Source organism: Pavona decussata, unplaced genomic scaffold (assembly GCF_977016875.1).
Source record: "Pavona decussata unplaced genomic scaffold, jaPavDecu1.1 SCAFFOLD_237, whole genome shotgun sequence".
NCBI lineage: Eukaryota > Metazoa > Cnidaria > Anthozoa > Scleractinia > Agariciidae > Pavona > Pavona decussata.
The window spans coordinates 911,213-934,334 of NW_028145642.1; the positions used below are offsets into that span (position 1 = coordinate 911,213).

Here is a 23,122-nt window from a genome sequence, read left to right on the forward strand (position 1 = left end):
CGCCATTTGAATCTTGTTGAGTAAGGTAGGTACTTTAAAAACAACAGCCGCTGACCACGAAAATCTACTTTCTGACTTAAGCTTTAATTAAGTTCGACTTCAGTTAGGTTTAACGTCTGAATCAACTGCCGAACTTAATTATTTGGGTCGACCTTAATAGGTATTAGGTTCGGCTCATGTAAAGTTCGACGTATGAACCGGGCCTAAGAATTACAATTCAAAGACAACATACCAATTGGCTGGTAGTAAACTTGATTTAATCACAATAGCTTTCCACTCATTTTATTGTTCTTCAGAACCCAAAACTAAAACTGCGTGCGTGGCTTCCAATGAGCATCTCAGGACAACAAGTTGACAGAATGCTCTATTTACAATGGATAGCAGATTTTTCCTCCCCAGTTATTAAAGCTATTTTTGAATTAAATAGAGCAATTGTCTTTCCCTTGTCACGAGGTCAGCGTTTTTGAATTTTAATGAGCAGTTCAAACTCTTCACTACAGCGGCAGAGGTTGCATCTGTTACGCTTCGTGTTTGATGGAGGGAACCAAATGGGAAAATTTACCCGAGCACATTGTTGTTGGGATATTTTCATTTTTGAGACTCTCCGAAAGATCAACGGCTTCTCAAACGTGCAAGCAGTGGCGAGAATTTTTCAATTCTCCAGTGCTGTGGCAAACATTTCAATTCAAATTCGTCGATTCAAAGGAGTTCAAATACGGCAAATGCTTGGAGAACCATGGACAGTACCTAAGGAAAGTGGAAATTCACTGCCAACAAGAAGAGAAAGTTAACAGAGAAAGCGCTTGTACACTTATTCGAAAGCTTAGCGCCATGAAAGTGCGAAGACTCGAGAAATTTACAATCAAGTTTCTGGGCGAGAACCCTTTGTTCTACGCAGGTCATGAATTCATCGACTGTTTGCGAGATTTGTTCGATAAACCTAAAAGTGACTGCCAAGTTCAAATCCCGTTGAAGTCAGTGGATCTTTGCAAGCTACCAATTGCTTACAGCGACGATTTAATCAACCTTTTGGCAGAAAACAATCCCGACCTTGAGTCACTAAATATTCAAAACGCTTCACTTATTTGCAAAGTCACTTCCGGTTGCATAGAAAATGTAGTTGAGAAGTGCAGGAAATTGAAGTCCCTTGCTCTTCACCATACAAGTATTACAGAGGAGATTATGCTATCGCTTACTGAAGACGATCGAGCCCAGCTAGAGCATCTCTCTATTGATTGTAGACGAGAAGAAAAGTTTGGAAAAGTGATAACATCAGACGTTTGGCAGAAAGTCAGACATGAGATGCCGTCACTCCGCGTCACGCTAGCGTTCGACTGCTCCTGTCCAATGTTCAAGGTGGACGCGATTTTAACACCGGAGGTACCCGTGAAAGATCTGAGATTAGAAGTGATGTCAAGAGTTGTTTCCCAAGTTTATTTCGCCGCTGTGAACTACAGTGAAACATTGGAAAGGCTTTCAATTAGTACCACAAGCAGTGAAGAACTCGAACACGCCTTGATATACCTTGTCACCAAGTGTCACAAACTCAACGAACTTTATGTCTTTCAATGCTGCATTTCTCTGGAGACAAAACAAAAAATACTGGAAATTCGCCCTCAGATGAAGAGATTTTTCATTAAAACAAAGTAGCTGTTGCGAATTAGTATTAATTTCATTACTAGTTCAGGGCCGAGCGTACCAAGGTTAAGAATAATTATACATTATACGGAAGATCAAAATATTGACCTCATAGTACTTTAGCCACCCTCATTAATACAATACCTTATGCAGAAGTTTGTATCCAGTAGAACTTGCAAGCAGAGTTCTTGTTGATCTGAACTGTTACCTTGTTGTTCATTGAAATATTACCTTGTGTACATTTCGGAGATCTTTTGATCAAAATGTGGTGAGATCTCTCTGTTGAATAGTGTCCCGGGGGGGGGTTACTTCCTTATAAGAGGCTAATGGGGATGTGCCGCTGGATGGGGTCGCATTTTCACGACTGGATTGACTAGAATGGGGTCGCATTTTCAATAGTGTTACTAGAATGGGGTCGCACATTTTCGGATTTTTGGGGTGAGAAAATTCTATTTAAGTAGGGATTCAAAATGGTCTCGGTTAAAAAGTTCAGAAAGTTGTTGTTTATTAAATGTAACAATCACCTCGCATTACATTCGGTTCTTGAAAGTAGATGCATAAATAGAAATTGACTTAGTTGGGATCGCAAAAAATTACATTTTCCCAAAAAGTGACTAAGATGGGGTCTATAACTGGCCACAAAATAGACTATAATAATGTTTAGTTTAATGGCCTTAGCTCCCACGAGTCTCCTGTAGCTCAGTGGTAGAGCATCCGAACTAGTAATCGGAAGGTCTTAGGTTCGACTCCTGATAGGAGCACTCGGATTTCTTTTTTCCGAGTATGCCTGCGTCACTTTCTGGAATAATCATCATTCTCATAAATAATGTTTTGAATCAAAATGTTATCAAGACGAAACGAGCAAGGTTCGCAACATTCGCTGTATTATTGTAGACAATTTATGCTTCTGCAGCATATAAATGGAACACAATCAAAATACGTATATCATTAAAATGGATACAGAAACGTAATGTTCCGAAGACAAATGTCGATTACTGCATCAACTAATAAAAAACAGGTTTTTACAAAAAAGAACTGTACTGGCCGTTGTCGAGAGGTTATTTTGGCAGTTGGGGACGCACTTTAGTGGCTGTTGTCGTTGTAGAGAGGTTTAAACAAGAGGTAATGTATGGACTGTCCGCCGGGGCAAAAAAAGTGGCCGTTGTGGAGAGGTGGCCGTTAGTGGAGTTCGACTGTAGTTTCTTTATGCCGTTATGTAGGCCAACCTCGTTCCCAGGGTCTCTCCTCTTCCCCCTCTTCAACCTCGTTCCCAGGGTCTCCCCTCTTCCTCCTCTCGCTCCCTGGGACGTGAAGAGGAAAGGCCCTGTGAACGAGGTTGTATGTAGGCTAGCTCTGTGGCATTTGTTCAGGATTATCGGCTCAGATTAACAGCAAGATTTCAGGAAACGCTAAATAAAAGTTATCTACAGACATAGGATCAGTTTGGTTTTTCGTTATTTCATGTTTATGCTATCTATCTGCAGTAAGTTTGCATGTTTGTTTTTCACGGATATGAGAGTCCAATAGGTCTACGAGTTTACAAAGCTGTTCATCGTTCTCTCAGTTTCAAGAGCTATGGCTTCTTGTGGATGTTTTCAGCTCCCTTGCTTTGTGACCTCAAAAGGTATGACTGACCCCAATGGAAAATGGGTTTGTTTAATCTTGATCTCGGCAAAAAAAAAAAATCTCACTACGTTCTGTACAATTTCGAGATTTTCCTTTATTGAGGGTCGACAGTTCCGAATTGAGAATGTTATTCAATGTTCAGTTTGTGCATGATAGATGATATAAATTCATCGGGTTTGAGCGCCTCAGTGCGCTCGTTGGTTGGTACGTAACGTGTGTGCAAGTTTTGCCGCACTCAAGTTGCAGTTTTAAATCGCTTGCATAAACTAGTACCGGTTTCAGCGACGCCAAAGGTTTCGAACACGTTCAAAACTTAATGCAAATTTGCAGGGTTTGCCAGAAAAACGCAAACGCTGAAATCACAGCTGGTTTAAACGTGTGATTAAAAGTCTCAGTCATGCATTAAACCGGGGCATTAAAGTGCGACAAAAGGAGTATAAAAAATCGCCATGTGTAAACGGGCCTTAACATGCAACTGATCACAGTGTACATCTTGTGATGAGCACGTTTTATTGTTTCCCAAAACGACAAAGTTAATTATGACATAACATTTACTGAGCAATGAACAAACGAACATGGTTGGTTAAGAATCCTTACGAAAGATATTAATGAAATGTATTGTTTTAATGAAGAAACCGTGCTCAGAAGTCCACTGCTTTCGCCCATTGTACTTTTCTAATCTTGTAGATTCTGTCTTGACGTTTTTACGCGTCTTCTTTATTCCTGAGTGACAAGAAAATGCTGGGAAAGGCCACTGTTTATTCTACAGCGACTATACAAACAGATAAATGGTAAATTTTAATAAAAAGCGCTAATTCCTAAGTCGTTTAATCGTAGTTCTAATCAGATATTTTGGGTTAATTAATCAAATTGTTTGTGAGAAGAAGAGTGACGAACAGCGAGGTTTAACAGATATTAAGATGAACAAAAGACAACGTAGAGTGTTACCCTTTCGATAAACATGAATAACGAGCTGAGAGATCCACTTGAAAAGGTTAGCAACTCACTACGGAGGGCCGTGAGTATCAACAAAAGTAAAGAGACTGATCTAAGAACTACCATGAACACGATACAACGCGAAAGACGAAGAAGCTTCAATACCTGGTCCTTGAAACAAGAAAAGTTTCTTCGAGCCAAACAAAGCCTTGTACCAGCCATGCTATTTGACCAAGACGCCCAGATGAAACGTACGAAAACTGATGACTCAAAAGACAATAAAACACGACAAAGACGCATCACTTTAGTGCGGGCTGTCGCTCCAGTAAGCCTAGCAGCCGCTTACGGAAGCAACACTCCTGATAATAAACTTCCAAGTATCACAACACACAAAACTAATGGAAGGAGAAAGAAAAAAAGCAAATCAGAAGTGTTACCGCCCGTAATAACCTTAGCAAACAGCAGTCAGTTCATTCAAGAAAGCAAACGAACACGGCGCATAAGCGATCATAGACAGCCACTTTCAAGTTTCACCAGTGAGACCAGCGGCCGTGAAATGCAGAACAACATATATAACAAGAGAGTCCGCAGTGACATTGCTTCTTTTGCCTCTGGCAAGAAACGGCACATTCCGCAGTCAGTGAACCAACCTACAAAAACGCCAAGGGTTGCGACTAAAGAGGAAACAACTCAACTTGAACCAATGCCGGGTATAACAGAGGAGAGAAGTACCAGCAGTCAAGCCAGCGAACGCTCACTAACTCCAAAGAACAGTGACTTGCTCCCTGCTATCAGTACGACAGACGAGGAAGAAGGAAACGAAAGAGCAAAGGGACAGTGGACAAAAGTACGGCAATCATTGGAAAAAATCACAGGCAAGAAGCAAAGAACCGACATAAACAAGTTCTCCATGATGGAACTCACAAAACTGTTTGAAGAGATTCGTGAATGTAGATATCTCCGCGTTGGGAATCAATCGAGTTTCACAGAAGAACCTGCAAATCACATCACATGCAAATGTTTAGCGTGCACAATTAAAGACAAGAACAAACTTAAAAATCACTTAAGCGCTCCAGACTAACTCAAGACAAATTACTTTTCACTCTCAAAAGACGATGATGTTGACTATATTTGTCTGTTACTTATAACGTTACAACACTGCTATGCATATATTAAAAATACGTTTTACAGTAGTCTTCGGTCTCACTTTCTCCTTTTTTTCTAGTAACTGGTTTATCAAAACCAAACAAGATTGTTGCATAATGGAATAATACAAAACGAAAATCACTCAAGAATGTAATTCCTGTATGATAACTAACAAACAATTGTTTGACCTTGCAAAATGCCTCCATCAATAGAAGACGTGTGAGGTAAAATTAAAATGTTTCTACTAGTGAATACCTGTGGGCCACTTCAGAACCACTCAACACCGGTTTGGATGGAGTAAGAAAACTGACTATTTGCAAATGTGAATGAACGTGCATTTTACTACAGAGCAACTTAACACAGCGTAAGTGGTGTGGGATAAAATATGTTATTTACTGTTTGCACATGTGAATGCATGCACAGCACCAATCAACATAACACCAGTAGGGTGAGGTTGCCACATACTGAAGTACAAGTGAATGCCTGAGGAAAGTGAAGAAGGGAACACTCTTGCACGCTTAAACAACTTAATTTATTACCGAATTATTTTGCTACGCGAGGACAATATATACAAAAATGCGCTCTCAAACTGCATGTGCACATACCACCTTAGTTTATAAAAATAAAAACAAACACTATTTACAGCACACTGTTTCAGTGATTGCGCGAACTACTTTCGTTAACAGTGACATGGGTTCATGATTCCGGGTTAAATTATCTTTCAAAGTCGATACGTAAGTAAGTAAGTATAAACATATTGCATATTACAGCGCGTTCAGTCGTCGAGCTGGCAGAGTAGTGCCACTCCTCTCTTGATCCAGTGGTTCTGTGGTTTGTCAGTTGGTAACATGACTGGCATCACATAGTTGGTTGAATGACCGGTGGTGGACAGAGTTCCTCGCCGCTCACTTGTTTTGTACACTGGGCACTTGTACTCTTGATTATCTTTGAACTCGGAAATTTTGCCTGAAACAAAATAATAATAATAATAATAATAATAATAATAATAATAATAATAATAATAATAATAATAATAATAATAATAATAATAATAATAATAATAATAATAATAATAATAAGGATATTGAAGATGATGATGATGATAATGATGATGATGATGATGATGATAATAATGATGATGATGATGATGATGATAATAATGATGATGATGATGATAATAATGATGATAACAATGATGATGATAATGATGATGATGATGATGATGATAATAATAACCATGATAATGATGATGATCCCAGTCAGTCACTGCCTAAGCAGTAACTGACATAATAATCAGTCCTCTGAAAATTGGAAAGTAACTTTCACCATCAGTAACACGAAATATAAATGAAATGAAATTCTGCGGATGATTTCCAACTTATCGGTCATCCAAAATTTAAACACCGAAGTCTGTCTTTCATGTGCCGCGTCGAACATTGTTCGTGATCACCAAATTCATCATCGATTACAGAAAAAGACAGAAAATATTGCAGTAACTCCCCTCCCCCTAACCCCACTCCCCCGGAGGGGGGACTATTCCATACTATAAGGGTGCCTTCCTTACAGAAATTACAGTCCAAAGATTACGCTAGCTGAAAAATGTAAAGAGGAAACGTCTTCGGTAAATCTCTGGGGTATAAGTAAGAGAAAAAAAAAAATTGTATTAAGTATGTTAAAGGGTGACATTTCGTTAAAAGTTGGTTTGGTTTGTAAAGGGTTGAAGCGCCCCCCTCCCCCTACCCCTCCCCCTCCCCCCTTCTTCCCGACCAATTCGCTACTTCACACGCTCGTGTATAAGAGGGATATACAACGCTCTTTCATTATGTTTGTGAATTTATCTTTCTCGGTACAATGTCTTACCTGGCTTCACCCAAATGACTGGCATAGTGTCATGAAGAACCTTTGGTAAGGACTCACCGATTAAACCTCTGAAAAATAGTCAAAAGTGACAGCACTTTCGTTAATTGCGTTCGACCTTAGCAAAACGTAATAGACTGCATTTAAATATTAATTTGGTGCTAGGGGTTTCTCGTATATACAAGGGTATTATGTGTAACCAGTACACTTTCGTTTTGTTGGCTGTCTTGTTTCCAAGTTGGTGGTATTTTGAATTTTTTTTATTTCGAGTCGCGCTCTTTCTGGTAAGGGTAAACAAAACAAGACAAAAAAAGCGGACATTGTAACATTTAAGAAGATTTTGTGCTTTAAAATAGAATAAACGTTTCTTTCACATAGAAGAAAGGTGTCGAATTTAATATCTCATTAATAGATAAAGGGATTAGTTTTTGGAGAAACTGCGGAGCTGCATCAATGGGGGAGTTGACAAGGTAATTTGGCCAGCGGACTCTGGAGCGATAGGGCGAAGGGCTAACACTCGAAATGTCAGCCCTAGATTCTCATTAGTGATCACGGTATTACCTTATCAACTCAGTTGATAAAACCAAATATTAGTCAAATACGGGCCTTAAAGAAGTTGGGACATCGATTCGTTCGAAGTATTCAGTTGAAGGGTATCGATGATAGCCCGCATTCACCGGTCATCAGTATAGATTACTTAACTTATAAACCTTAAAAATAGTAGTGGTCCGGATCCGAATTTCTCATTGTTTATGCCTGTACTGAGTTTGATGAAAATAATAATAATCATAATGATGGCAACAATAACAATAAAAATATTCTGGGAGGAAACGCCCATCGCATACACGGGGTTTTCAGGAAGGTCCTCCAAATAAAAAATAGCAATAAAAAACAACAATACTGAAGTTTAAAAAGTTGAATTTTACTTAAGTTCAAGTTAGCTTTTGTGTTAAATGGTAAAAAAAAGTCTTCACTCATCGCCTATGGCGATCATCGACATATAATTCAGGAGACACTGATTAAACTGAGTTTGCTGAACAGTTCAGTTATAACTAAATGTGACATGTAACTGAAACTACGTCGAGATGAAAGCATACAGCGCTACTTGAAATCTCATAAAGCCAGCTTAATAGGCATAACCAGTCATTTAGAGTGTCGAAAGCACTTTACTAAAATCTATCATTACTTCTAGTTAATGTGTAACTCATGATTTTTTCAAGTAATTAAACTAAACTACAAAGCGATTAGCAACAGTCTACCTTTTACGGTCCCATCGAGCGCCCTCCAGAAATAAACCGTGTACGTAGACTCCATTTTTAGGCGGCTTGTCAGCGGTATCTCCAGACAACACCTACATGACACACAAGCAATAAGAACAACTGTCAGGTTCAATTAGGCCCTCGTATAGATCAGTTAGAGACACCATTAGGATAGCTCTTTTTTGAAAACCGCGAGGAACTTAAAAAACAATAAAAAAGGTACGGAAAAGAAATGCGCAGTGGAGGCAAAAATAGCGCATCAGAAACAAACCTCTCAGCAAGTTTCGGCAGAGTTGCTGTAACAAGACTATGAAACTACGCACGAAAATGGCTATAATCAAATAAATGCAACACAGGATCTACACGAATAGATCTGCGACAACTCACCTCAAACTCAAAGCCCAGTAGGTCGATTGGTATGGTGTATTTCCTGGCATAATTCTGCTTAGCACCAGTCAAGAAGGCCTAAACGGAAATGGTACTGCTCATTAGAAAAGGTGCCTTTTGCTATATTGGTCTTATTTCAGGATAACAAAACACACAAAGATCAATAAAAATCCCTCAAGAGCGCCTTTTAGGGTACCGGAATACCACATGGTTTTTTAAATAACGGTGCCAATACACCCTCACAAATTTACCTTGCAAAAGAAATCTAGCGGCTATTTCGTCACACTTATTCCGGAACAAGGGTATAATACAGAATACGAAGGTACCTGTGTGAAGAAGAATCCGGAAATCCAGAACACAACTGGTTTTCCTTTGTCGAACCAATCCTAAACAGAAATAAAGAAATACACACACTCAGCGAAATGTGGTGTCCAAATACAAACAGAGTCCTGCAGAATCCTGTTAATTACGAAAACTAATGGGTTAAAGACCGATAACTGTAAATAACATGCCTTGCAAAAGGGAATATAGTGTTTACTCAATGTGTAAACCACAAATGATATTTTGAATGGAAACGTACCTGTAAAAACTTCAGTCTCGCAAGAAAATCACTTATGTAGCTACCAAGCGGTTTGAGGGAAGGGTATGATCTCTTCATCCACATTTCAGGTACCTACATGGAAACATGAAAACAGTATTGAACCATTTCAAATACTTGTCTTCACTTCAGCTTCTCAGCAGTTTCACAAATGTTCTACAAATTAAATGATAGCAAGACAATACATATGGCAAGGAAAGATTGAATCTCCCGAATCTACTGTCTGACAGAAGTGCAGCGCGTTACTAATTGAGATTCCTGTAAGAGTGTTCTTAATACCTTTCCCACCAACAAACTGCCAGCCAACGCCTCCAGATCAGATGACATCACCACCAAGCCTTTAATGGCTTTCTGAAGATTCTGCAAACTTGCTCTGATTATTGACATCAGCCTGAGAAAAATAATCAAAGAAAAAAAACATGTGTAAATATACCAACTGAGGCGCCTGCCCTCCAAATGAGTGTTCTTACTTGTTAAATCTCTCCATCTCTTGCACCAGCACAGTGTTCATACTCTCTTCATATGTGACTGGGTATTTCTGCAGGGCTACTTCCAAGTCATAGTTCTTTGGGAGCTATTTAGAAAATCAACAGTTACTGCTTATTACCGTTTGTTTACACATTTAACAAGAAATAGAAAAACAGACTCCAGATGATATAGTACGGGACCTACTATTATTATAAATACAGAATTTAGAGAGATTGGAATAAAGACTGCTCATAACACATTCCCCTGAGGTGTATAAAGCTGGGTTCTTTTTTTGTTGTTATATACAATGAACTATCGACCAACGTTTATGTTTTTCCCCAATAATTATTATTTACATCTAGCATTTCCACTCGCTTAAGCAAAAGTGTTAGTAACCAGTAATGAACATAAGGCTGACCACTCTCTTACCTTGGACAGAATGTCCTTAGCTATCTCCAACAAAGTATCATCAGACTTCTTCCCAGCCCCTCCTCCGCCACTTTGGGACTGTGTCAACAGGACCGAGTCAAACAGCTAACAGAACACAAAACAGTTAATAATGACAATAACCTAACCAATACAACTAGACTACTTATATCAAGCTCATATACATCACACACTGGACCTCGACACGATCTCACCACAACAGTAAGAAAACAAAGTCAATATCGTAGACGCTTATTTCTATTTCATGCAGTTAATAACGCGGACCATTCCCAGTGACATTGAGATGCAGTCATCCGTTTTTTAAGCCATTGATAACAAACAGCAACAGCAACATTTATATACCAAATTAGTCTACATTCTTGATAGAGTAGTTCAGAGACTACTTTAGAAAATAGGAAAAAATACAGATATTAATTATCAATAATAGCGAATTTTCGAAATAGCTACTTACGGAATTACGTCACACACTTGTTCAACATTATTCGAAGAATTACTGGAATGCTGCAATATGGAGTTTACTTTCAGAGGCAAAATTTGCGGAATTTAATTGGGTCACTTTCAGTTCCGACATACAGAGGACAATCAATAAAGACAGACGGATGGATTGGTTTTCATGCATTTGACGAAAATATCACTAAGAACTTAATGGAAACTGATCAAAAATAGGTCACTTTAAACTAGACCCTAAAAACCAAGTAAAGTGAGTTGGGGTTTTCGATCTTTTCAGCGCGTTTAGCCCCTGCCTCCCCTTGAAATGCTTTTTTGTGCTTCTACTATCAGAATAGACCATATTCGTATTCTCAGTATTGAACTGGATCTTACCGGTGAACTGATTCCTAGTGTGCAAGCTAGTTCCAGTTTAATACCAAGAATACGAATATGGTGTAAAGTTGTCTTTGGGAAAAGGTAAACCAATCAAAATCCGCAGTTCTTAGGGTGACGCAGGGGGCCCTACAAGGAAGAGACTTTGCCTCTTGTTATGATACGGAATGGCAGCCGGTGTCTTGCACGACGATTCCCCCGATGAAACATAACGTTTAACAGATGAAAATGAAGTAGGGAAAACGTTAAAAGAATACTAGAGTGAATTTGAATGGTAGCAAACGATTCTCATCGTTTGTTACCATTCAAATTGAAGTCGAAGCTCCTTCAGCCACCACGTGAAATTGTCCGGTAATACAAATAACATTTATGATTGTAGATTTCCCTCATTATAATCGTTTTAATTGATCGAATGCTCGTATTATTGAAAGCTTTTGTGAAAAGTGAGAAAAAGTCTTAACTAGAATTGCTTAGTCATCAAGTCAAACTTCTCGCAAAGATCTGTACTCTAAGCGGAATGGACACCTTTCGGTTTAATAAAGTGCGTATCTGATGTTTCATGTCCTTTGTTCTTTGGATATTTTGTGAACACTTGGTTGTAAGGTGTAATCTTTCATCCGCTTTCTTCTTGTCTCGTCTCTTCCTCGGATTGGGTCTTGGCGTTCGTTTTCCTGGATAACCTTTCCAGGCAATTTTCGCCTTATCCTTTCTTCTGTGGTTTATTCTATCTCGATAGCCCAACTTTACACAGCTCTTCTTCAAGATTCGTTTCGTGGCTTTGCAGCTCCATTTCAATTTTCTTCGCTTGCTTGTCCGCCAATTCCTGTGCTCTAGCGAAATCCAAGGCCTCTTGAAGAGTGTGAGGTTTACTGAACAAACGCCGCCAAACTCTCTTTGATTCCCCCCTCCTCAATTAATTACATTTGTATTTCGATATCAAGTCAATCAGTCGGCAATGGTTACCGTTACGCCCAAATTACCGTGCGCTATACGTGATTGAAGCATTACAAAGGTCAATGTAAACGCTCGAGTTTGGGCTACCTGTGGTTACATCAACCTAAAAATATCACTTATTCGTCACTTACACCAAACTGCCTACATAACCCAATGTTACAGAAGCTTGAATAACCAAGAAGGACGTACCTGTCTGGTCTCCTGTAGTTCTTTAGATATGTCCACATTGTCATGCATTCCAAAGACCTCAGGTGTTTGGGACAGTGGAAGTTCCTGTAATTAACCAAATGACTTTAACAACATGCGCATGCAGCAAACGCATCCCTACTGTTACAGGAGTCACTGTACCTTGATAAACTCCACGTATTGATCATATTCGTTCTTCGGAGGAGCGTAGTAAGTACCACTTTGTGAGAACTTGTATTTTGGATCGTGTACGATGTCTGGAGTGTAGAAGTCAGCTAAGATGCTCATCAGACAGCGCCTAAAGGTAACAAATAAGAAAAAAAGATCAGCTATACAGTCAATGATTGCTAGACAAATAGTACCACAAAAACATTTTCTGCGCATAGACCAAATAAAAATAGAAACAGCTGGTAACTGATAACTTATACAGATTTTAACGTCAAACCGACCTTACTGGAGGCATGTGAGATGTCAAACGGACCTTCTTCAGTTTAAATAACAATTTTTTGTTGTTGTTGTAAACTGCCACATACACATACATAATTCCGTTGTGCTACTTTACTATAGTACATACATACTACAGTGATGTTACACAGTACTTGGACCTAAATTGATATCAATAATTTATTTATTAAATAACAATTTGGTTACGTGTAATACAAAGGTTAAGCTTGCAGTCTCTGGCCATTCATCACCTGTCATTGTCATCTGTTACTCTGCCTCCATAGTTACACTCCCCTGTCAGATAAGTCACAGCATCGAATGGGATCTCTTCATATTCATTAATGAACATCTACAAATGCACACACAAACAGTTACTCCAAACTGCACCATTTGACGGATTGTTACAGCGGTTAAGTTTGAGTCTTGTACCTCCTACTTAATGTCTAGCTACTTTGAGGGCAAGGGCCTTTTGCTTCGCTATAGTCTTTGTCACTTTGAACTTCCTATTAAGAACATTAAGACACTTAAAACATTTTATGGCGCAATTGACGACTTTTCTTTTTCGTAAAGCATTTTACTCATACAGGTACCATTATATTTGCGTTTTACTTGTCACTATTTTTTTTTTCAAATACTAATTTTTAACGTCAGTAATGAAAATATCGCATCTGAACATTTAGATGATTATTGGCGCTTTAAAAACGTAATGTAATCAATATGACAACTGCAGACATTTTGAACCCGAAATACGAAGGAAGGGTCGAACAATTGGAAAATAAGACTCCTGCAGAATAAAAGTACTGAGGTGAAAGGAATTATTGTTTCCGACTTCAAGGCGACAATGTAAGACAAATCAGTGGTATAAGTACAAACCTGCAGCTGTCTGACGCTGATACGCAAGTCAGACTCGTTGAAGCCATATGGTATATTCCAACCTAGCGGACCAAACTTACGCCTCTCTTGCACCAGTGCATGGAAAAAACATAAACCAAACAACAGCTTCTCCCAAATCTGCAGAAAAAAAAATATCGAAATTAAATTAATGTCAAGCTTACCAGCTGTGCGCTTGCTTCTCAGCAACATCTACCTCCAAGCGCGCCATTAGATTATAGTAAAGCACTCTTCGGTTGATTCGACTGTGTAACCACCTATAGATAGTAATCGAGGCGGGTGCTAAAAGAATTGAGTATTAATAGTATTTTCTTTTTGCGCTGAATTACTGTAAGTTTATAAACTGACAGACTACAAAACATATCATTCTCATATATTTATTAGGCTTAAAAATACCGTCATATTTATTTCTATGCGCACATGCCACACATGGACATTAAAATCCTAGCAGTATGTAGGATGTTTGTCACATAAACCTAGTTCAATGGCCTTAGCTCCCACGAGTCTCCTGTAGCTCAGTGGTAGAGCATCCGAACTAGTAATCGGAAGGTCTTAGGTTCAACTCCTGATAGGAGCACTCGGATTTCGTTTTTTCCGAGATGTCCGGGTCACTGACTGAATATTCAGCCAATAATCATATTGACACTGATGTTTTCACATTACACACTTTCCTGCCCTATCTGTTAAAAATACTTACAGCAGCTTTGGCTCCACAACCAACAAAGAACTCTGGGTCAGAAATTGGATCACTTAAGTAGGACTGCAGCAGGTTTTGACGCAATCCTGTGGGAGGTTCATTTGTCATCTTCACGCCATTCTGAAGCACAGTCACTGGAAACTAAACAAAACATGACATTTCTCAATCGCAACGGGAAATACCAACAGCCTCAGAACTTCGTTGGATATTCAAGAAAGCAAGCGTAAATTAGCTGTGGTCGACTGAGTAAACTATTTCATGACCGAACAAAATTTTCTAAGAAAATAGCTTCGCACATTAGTGGCTGGTTGTTACCTTGTCAGATGGGTAGCTTGTAAGCCACAGCCTGAAGTCCTGATGAGTGTTGTCAGGAGACAAGTCTTCACAGATTTTCTCAAGTGACGTCATCCACGACACTGCCAAGTGACAGTTCTGGAGAACAACCCATGTCCCATCTTTCACCGCATTCTCTATAAGTCGAGCAGCAACAGGGCCCTGGGGGCGAATTAAAGTGGTCATATTGGTAGAAATGAAATGCTTTCATAGTCACCGATTAAATGGATAGCAGAGAAAAAAGTACAGCAAGTAAAACCTCACCTGTCCTTGGCCGAGAGAGATGGCGTTAAACCTCTCCCCACTGAAACCTTTATCAGCTGCGAACTTCATTAGACCTACGAAACAGATTAAACAGTGAGTACTATGCTAATAGTTTGGCTCTTCGACTCAAATAAGATGACAGTTTAACAAGTGGTGGATTACACACCAGCCATAGGATCAGCTCCAGGAGACAGGACAAAGATGAGAGGTGCACAGCAATTGGAGTCTACGTAGCTCTTGGCCAAGTCAAATGGCGGTGGCTGCACGAACTTACTGCCAAGTTTGTCTTCCACAAAATTAGTAACAAGTGGCACAACCTATAACAACACCACTGCACTGTCAATCACAGTTTAACATTTGAACAAACAAGTGACCTCCAAACTACAGCGGGGTTAGCATTGAAAAGTCCTCTGTCATAACAAACAAAGACAAGAATACCAAATAACAAAAAAGGCTCCAAATGCCCCAGGTCTGTAACACGAGCTATAATACAAAGCCAAGATAACATCAAACATAACACCAAATTCATAGTTGCTAAAGTTGGTGAACGTTACAAGAATACAATAATTAAGAATACAAAGAGAAAGCAAGGAAATTAGAAACATAAGCCAATTTGAAGAGACGCGATTTTTAATACTCTTTTAAAGTTGTAACCATAGTTTAATCCTCTGACGATTCCACAGAATGAGGGCAATTCTATTAAAACGGCCAATTCCAAATGTCAGAATTTTTTCATCAAAGTTCTTTCGGTCTGATCTCATTGTTTTGCCACAGAGGTTGGACGTTGGACCAATAAAAGATGGAAGCATTAACAGACAAGCTACCTTGTCAGGCCTTAGACACCTAATGACGATCATCTTCTGGAAATCACTGAGCTGTTCGGACCATGGAGCAGGGAATGGCGCTCGGTGAGGCTCTTTGCTGTCATAGATCTTACGCCATTCGTGTGTGTTACCTACAAAACTCTTCCTGTAAAAGCACAAAAGTTAGCACTTGTTAACAGTGGGTTTCCCCATGAAACAACAAATTACAGGCTAGTTTTTATACCATTTTAACAAATTCACACACCTGAAATCCTTAAAGCCATGAAGATCGCACATTCTACACAGCTCGTCCCAGGCTTTATCTGACAACCACGAGGGGTCTGGGTTTTCCAACTAAACAGGCAATCAGTTGTTAGACAGAAGTTTAAACAACACTCTCTTGTCACACCCAGTGGAGAATATTAAACTTGAATTTACCTTGTTTTCCAGGCCCACTCCTCCAGTCAGGAAAAACATGAATTCCCCCATGTCCATCTCATTCTTTGAGCTGAAATTAAAATAGAAGAGATAGTTTAATATGTTTAGTCAAATCCAAAAAAAAACGGCTAACAAATTGGCCTTCCTTAATGCAAGTTTGCCTGTCAGATTTAGTACGCCTCAGTACTCACTCCCTCACAAAAGTGTTCAAAACTTAACAGCAAAAGTTCAATACATTCTTGCAAAAACTGTATTAAAGGGAACTTCCACTCTGACAACAAATTGACGTTGAATTGATGGAGATAGTGTCTAAATTCTAAATTTAGTTTGAAAAATAGAAATAACATTCATGTGTGCTAAAAATGAAATATAATTATCAGTTATTTTCGCTTTTAAGTTTCAAGAATTTTATGACGTCATATGGTTGCCGCTATTGTCAGTGAGCAGAAGTTCTTTTGTGTGAAACAATAGACCATTTCCGAGTTGCTTTGAACCTCATTATGAAAGCGAGGCTAAGTGCAAAGTTTTTGTTATGAAAATTAGTTTTCATTCGTATGCAAACAAAACTAATTTTCATCTGAAAAGTTTTACACTTAGCCTCGCTTTCATAGTGAGGTTCACAGCAACTCGGAAATGGCCTATTGAGCAACCGTATGACGTCATGAAGTCCAAGATGGCCGTAGCCAAGAAATTTGAAAGCAAAATTAGGCGAAATCAAATCCTGTTTTGTGCGGCACAGACATATTTCCATTTTTCCAACGAAATTTGAATTTAAGATTGTTTTTCCAATAATTTATCGTTGACTTGTTTCAAGAGTGGAGGTTTCGTTTAAAAGCAAAGGAAACTGAATACTTTCTAGATCACGACTCCTGGCGCACGGATGAAAAGTATAATTAGTGTATTTTCATTAGTTACGACATTCAACTCACCTGAGAATGTTGCAGCAGAGCACAAAGGAAAAGAGAAGCTTGTCCTTTTCAAACAGTGACCGGCACACGTTACAGTACAGGTTATAGGTGAAGTGATCACTTAGGTAACGCAACCGGCGCTCCAAGATCTTCGACTTGTTGCTACAATAAACACGTATAACAAATGTGTTTCAAATTACCTTCTAGGAAAGTAAAATAAACAATGTGTTCCACTGAGGTTGAAATTTCCCCAAAAAGAACAGAAACAATTTGTTCACGGGTTTAGAATCTATGCTTCACAAGAATCAACGAATAAAAAGACGCCTTGACATTAAGCCTTCGAAACACCATTAAATTCTTAACATAAGTACCGGAATTCCGTTCATTAAAAGGACTTTTTAGGAGCTTATTTTCGGAGACGGCTTATCATTCACGGGCTTGTATTTGAAGGTCTTGTTAACGGAAGGATATTAGCTACTGAGATTTGGCGGACTTATCGGGGGGGGGGGAAGTTATAAACGTTTCACGTCTAGGTTACAAATTTTTGAAAACAAGCGAACAAACAAACAAAAAAAAAAAACAACGCCATCAAAGAACCTTTTTATAGCTGGGTTTAAAGCTGGGTTATCATGGTTAGCCAGGAAATCTTTAATGTACAAACAGATGATATTTGACAACAAAACTCAATTGGGAAAAAGGTCGTTCATGAGAAATGTCGCTGGAATAAACTATGCGCAAACTTATTTGTTTATCACGAACAGTAAACCAAACCAAGGAGATCCAAACCTGTCGTGTATGGAGTTGAGAAACAGGTTGACAAACCAGGTCAGCGAGGACTGGTACATAGGGTCAATATTTGGCAGATCAGTTATGGAGAAAAATAGCACTGAGGCATGAGACGCTATAGGATTATATCCACGGCGAGACTCGTTGATCTTAGCTTCCGTCTCTTCGGCAACCTAAACAAGCAATCACAAAATTATAACACTACTGACATGAGTTTAGCAAGAAAGGAAATCTGAGATGTCTTGGAGCAATTGAAGTCACTTGGTCTGGTAGAAGAACTACTCAACTAGCGACTGACTGAGCCCGAGATAAATGCAACATGACCTACAGAAATAAGACTACGCCACAACAAAAAATCCTTGTACTATTTCCGTTTGTTCAGTGAGGCACCGTTTATTATTAATCAGAGGGGACCATGGCATACTTTCTTTCCTTTTTCCTAAACTCTCCCCCCACAGAAAACCGACATTTTTCGGAACTCCTTCAACTCTAACTCTTTAGAAAGAAAATTTTCAGCCCATTCCACCCCCGCCGCAAACTCAAATAAATTAACGCTTGTAAATAAGATTATAATATGGAAAGAAAGAGTAAAGCTTAGGAAAAGAAAACATGATGAACTTCCCACCTCCAAATGATATTACGATTCTTTAAAACTAGATCATGCAGAAAAGCTTTCATAACCAGGAATGGTAAAATCTCTAAAGACAAGACTTCATTTGAGAGTAACCTCAATTGGGATGGAGTACAAATGTTCCTTATACACAAGAAGTACCGGAAGAAAGCCAGAGCAGAGAATACGACTTTACAAGACTAGAACCAATATCCAGACAGATTGTCTCAATCGTATCTTGGTTGTTGATACAGGTGACCGTGATTATATTGATGAACGATGACGACAATGATGTTGTCGAGATTAAAAATGATTAGAAAGACGAAAAATAACTGCGTAGTATTTTATTTAAGTTTCTTCGGGGGTAAAATATATCTTGAAAGACCTTGCTGTGGGTGATGAAGACCATTTTTCGGGCACTTGAACTTTTAGAGGAGGCGGCGTGGCCCAGTGGTAAAGGTGCTGGACTTGAAATCCGGAGGTCCCGGGTTCAAGTCCCGTCTCGGCCACGCTTGTAAATAGCCAGCTGGTTTGCCTCCTGCCAGTTGGGATTTTTAACATGTTATGTTCTATTTGATTATTATTTGTTTCCCATTATTTCTGAGTGGAATGCCTGTAAACTAGCTTTGGGTAGCTAAGTGCATTTCCACTATAAACAAAGCATTTACATTTTTGTTTTTTACATTTAGAAAGCATTTTCAGACAATTTTACAATTTGTCATTACAATATGACCTCATTTAAATTGAACTGATAATCGTGAAATGTTTGACTTGCTTGTGAAGTGTGAATGTATTATTTCATATTAAAGCACTCCTCGTGGTGTTACCATAAGACTCGAAAATAATATATTTTAATATTAATATTATTATTTGTAAGACCATAAGCTGCCGTAAAAGAATATCATGTCCTTTCTAGGGCTAACGCTTAAAAGGATTTTCATGGGTTCATTTAGCACTTTAATATACACCACAGAGTTAATTCTCTGATCCATTAATAATATAAAAAAACTTTATTGAATTAATTTGTTCGGTCCTTATTAGGAAAATAATGGTCTCGTCCTTTTTTTTTTTTTGCAAGTTTATGGACCTCGCCAAACTTGCAAAAAAAAAAAAAAAAAAGAAAAAGAAAAACAAACTCGACCAACGATATTTTCCCAATACACGCCTCACGCAAGTTCAATAACATATATTGACAGAGCATGTATCATTTCGCCGGCATATCAAGTGATTTGACGGCTAAACAACTTTCCCTTACCTTCTGTTTCTTTGAAATCTCATCGGAGAGCACCTGTAATAAGTAGAAGTCATATTACTTCATTGATCCTAAAAAGACACGTTCAAGTTCCCAAACACACCCTTGCTGATCTATACTCACCTTTGAGGAGTCTAAAATCTGAATGGCGGACTCGTCCTCTAAGATGTTTCCTTCTGAAGAGGAGAGTGTTTCTAGAATCTTGTCTTCGATCTCCTTCAGTTGCTTCTTGTTAGCAGCACTTTGCACAATCAGCGCCTGTCTTTCCTCTTCAAGATCAGGTCTGTACGCAAACAAAACAACAGTCACATGAAATTAACAAACCAAGGAGTGAAAAGGAGCTTACCACTAGAGTTAATGTTACTGTTTGCTATACTAATATTTCTCATAATCCATACACGCGCCTGCCACAAGTCAGCGCGAGCTTCTATGTAAGTTTAGTCAATGTTCATTTCCCATTTCCAGTAATGACAAAACGACTGCATTTATTTCAACGGCGAATTACAGAACAACACTCGCACCTTTCTTTAGCGACAACAATTCCCAGTAACTGATCCTCAAGTCCCTCAGGGGTAATCATGAAGTTGAGAAGTGTGACTTTAGTGGACAGTTCAGGCAGGTAATGAGGATTCCGTAGCTTGGTAGTAATGTAGAAACGGAAATCATCTGAATATTCAATCACACTTTCACCCAAACGAAGGCATTTCACACCGCCTACAAAAATACGTAAAGTTCTGTTGTTAGTCTATAGCTATATTAACCTGACGAGGCTAATGATACAAGTGCGACTAATAATAAGCAAACGCGGCAAAAGGTCTCGGCAAGTCAAAGTATAAACACAAATTTTCAATGCCGCTTTAGCAGACATTCCCCAAAAATTTGAAGGACAAACAGAAGGGGGAAGTTCTACTCGAAACGACTATGTTCAAATTCATCTTTCTCTAAAAATTGAGACAAATATTTGGTTAGGAAATCAACTAGAATTCTTATTCTCATAGTTCAGCTTTAGAATAAATATAGCTACATCAATTATTATTCACACCTGAGGTTGTGACCAGTGTATAGAACATTAAGTTAAGGATGGTGTCTACTTTTGCTACTGCGCATACGTTCTGCGCATCTGGAGAGACTCGGGTTTCCTATGGGTGGTACCTACTAATACAGGGATATTTTTTTATTTTATTTTTGCGCGGTTTAAAACTGTGCAAAGAAAGCAGAACTCAGCAAGTGCTCTTGGTATCCAAAACGAAAACTGGGGGTAAGCATGCATTTTTCAGTGATATAAAGCTTCAATTTGGAAAAAAACGCCATACATTGCTTTGTATTTTACGGCTTTTTTAGAATAATTGTTGCTAAATTATCTCTAAAAAATGCGTGGTTACCCCCAATTTTCTTCCTGGCTTTCAATAGCCCTTGCTAAGATCTGCTTTCCCGCATAGTCATAAACCACGCAAAAAACACTGCTTTATGAGTAGGCACCGTCCTTAATGTAATCTCCAGTTATTGCCTGTCAAAAGCCACTAATATATCTGGTATATCCGTGCTTTTTGGGGATATACTCTGGATAAAAGTCACGCACCTTGTTTGAATGTCTGCTTGAGCAAGAGAGGCTCAAGAGACGGGTCCAGTTCCTCTCCTACATTCTCAAGGAGAACAGGGTTTCCAAACTGAATGCTGTTCTCCAGGGTTCGAATGTAATCTGCGTCTGTCAATTTAATCACCTAAATCAAATCAAGAATAGATGTTACAATGTAAGAGCAGTAATTTTGAGTTGCAAAAGATCTTTCACTCTCCGTAGCCTGTGTAGCTGGCGGTATTGTCCATGTGCGAATATAAAATCAAATCGCCTTTTCCTCATTCCCCTTGATGCTTCGCTGCTTGTTCACCCAGCTTTCGCCCTCGTCCAACATTGCGCCAGCTACGCCAACTAATTTTCCGCCATTTGTCAAATGCCGTCCTAAAAGTTTAAACCAAAGCTGTAGCCTGAACATGTTCCTTACCGAGAGTTGACTATCTTTCTCAGAATTCTTAATCCACTTGTTTGCCTGTCCTTGTGGGTCGATCATAAGAGGCCTGCCAAGAACAATGACTTACATTAGCCTGTCCACCACTTATTGCGGGGCCTTAACACATCACGCAGGTACTTTGTTCTGATGTTTGTTAGTTTGCCGGATGCTCTGGGATTGTTAACAATTTTGTCTCTAGCATGTGTTGCACTAGTACAGTAGCATTATTCAATATTCCGGGTTTGATTCTTAAGGATGGAGAATAAAATAAAACAAAACATTTTTCCTTTTTCTTTACATTCTTGAACGATCATGTCTGAAGGTAAATGGAAGTTACACGAATACGCCATTTGTTAAGTACTTTTTACTCATAATGTGATTAATTAATACTAGACTAGGATATACATTGCAATTGTCACTTGCCATCTCTGTGTGTTATCCACAATAACCCCATTGTCGATGGAGAAAGCATCCGTGGGCAGTCCAGCTATATTCCATGCCCTAATCTTTATAGCTTGACCAAGGTTCTTACTCAATGAGAAGTCATCTGAGCAAGGGATGTTTTTGGACTTTAGACATGAGCAAAAAGAGAAACTCGGTTAACACATACAAGCGCCTAATAACCAAGGAATGTGCGTATACAGAGATCACCTCGGAGAAGAGGAACGACACGTAACAATCACCCTAATAATGTGATCTAGACAAGAACGACAGCCCTTAGCCTCTGGAGAATGGCATAAAACAAATTTTGTTTAATGTTGTGAGATTTACAATTAAAATACAGTTACGAAAGCAATGTTCCTCAATGTTTCTCTTAATACCTTGCATAGCTTTGTCCACTCTTGGGTGCATTCCTTTCTGAAGCCAGCGGTGAAGGCTCCTAGGTAAGCAATAACTCCTGATGAGATGAGCACATCACCTGTCAAGTTATCATATACATCTTGAAGCGACCGTGCAGCTGCAGACCAGCGGTCTTTCTCTCCACCCAGTCCACCGATAAGCTTCTCAGCGCGCTCCAACTTCTTGCCACATAAGTCCACCTAGAAAGTGATAAATTGTAAAACATGAGCCTGCAGAAATAGTAAGTCTTCTCTTTCAATAAGGTGTAAAGTATTTGAACAGCTCTACTCTCAAATAAGAACGCATGGGAGACATGCTACAGGATCAACAAACCAATAACATAAATCACCAAGTAGGTTTCATAACTAGCAATAAGCTATCTTTATATGCAGTCAGTCCAATCACTGCTACACCAATACAGTCAACGCCCCAATGACACCCCGCCACTCTTCTCATTTTTCATACCCTTCAAGTCTGAAACTGCTCCAAACTGTCAAAAATCAAATCAGTCTAAAGAAAGTCAATG

General features: G+C 39.0%; 2 protein-coding genes across 2 annotated transcripts in view; one reads left to right on the top strand and one right to left on the bottom strand.

Moving 5' to 3' along the window:
* The first annotated feature begins 264 nt into the window (after positions 1-264).
* Positions 265-5,979, top strand: LOC146457776 (F-box/LRR-repeat protein 8-like). The gene has a single exon (XM_085091564.1). The coding sequence runs from the start codon at positions 535-537 to the stop codon at positions 1,648-1,650; it is 1,116 nt and encodes a 371-aa protein (XP_084947690.1). The 5' UTR covers positions 265-534; the 3' UTR covers positions 1,651-5,979.
* The window catches only part of LOC146457777 (dynein axonemal heavy chain 12-like), a 71,345-nt gene continuing 54,079 nt past the window's right edge, over positions 5,857-23,122 (bottom strand). The window contains exons 64-92 of the mRNA XM_085091562.1: positions 22,578-22,796; positions 22,180-22,325; positions 21,751-21,823; positions 21,330-21,471; positions 20,272-20,464; positions 19,874-20,033; positions 19,754-19,786; positions 17,889-18,061; positions 17,124-17,264; positions 16,195-16,264; positions 16,022-16,110; positions 15,778-15,922; positions 15,120-15,270; positions 14,954-15,027; positions 14,672-14,851; positions 14,357-14,497; positions 13,642-13,779; positions 13,020-13,117; positions 12,487-12,622; positions 12,328-12,411; positions 10,345-10,449; positions 9,918-10,021; positions 9,727-9,838; positions 9,430-9,522; positions 9,176-9,235; positions 8,850-8,927; positions 8,463-8,554; positions 7,207-7,274; positions 5,857-6,312 (exon numbers count right to left, since the gene is read on the bottom strand). Coding sequence (XP_084947688.1) covers positions 6,122-6,312; positions 7,207-7,274; positions 8,463-8,554; positions 8,850-8,927; positions 9,176-9,235; positions 9,430-9,522; positions 9,727-9,838; positions 9,918-10,021; positions 10,345-10,449; positions 12,328-12,411; positions 12,487-12,622; positions 13,020-13,117; positions 13,642-13,779; positions 14,357-14,497; positions 14,672-14,851; positions 14,954-15,027; positions 15,120-15,270; positions 15,778-15,922; positions 16,022-16,110; positions 16,195-16,264; positions 17,124-17,264; positions 17,889-18,061; positions 19,754-19,786; positions 19,874-20,033; positions 20,272-20,464; positions 21,330-21,471; positions 21,751-21,823; positions 22,180-22,325; positions 22,578-22,796 — 3,489 coding nt within the window. The 3' untranslated portion in view covers positions 5,857-6,121. The remainder of the gene's footprint in view (positions 6,313-7,206; positions 7,275-8,462; positions 8,555-8,849; positions 8,928-9,175; positions 9,236-9,429; positions 9,523-9,726; positions 9,839-9,917; positions 10,022-10,344; positions 10,450-12,327; positions 12,412-12,486; positions 12,623-13,019; positions 13,118-13,641; positions 13,780-14,356; positions 14,498-14,671; positions 14,852-14,953; positions 15,028-15,119; positions 15,271-15,777; positions 15,923-16,021; positions 16,111-16,194; positions 16,265-17,123; positions 17,265-17,888; positions 18,062-19,753; positions 19,787-19,873; positions 20,034-20,271; positions 20,465-21,329; positions 21,472-21,750; positions 21,824-22,179; positions 22,326-22,577; positions 22,797-23,122) is intronic.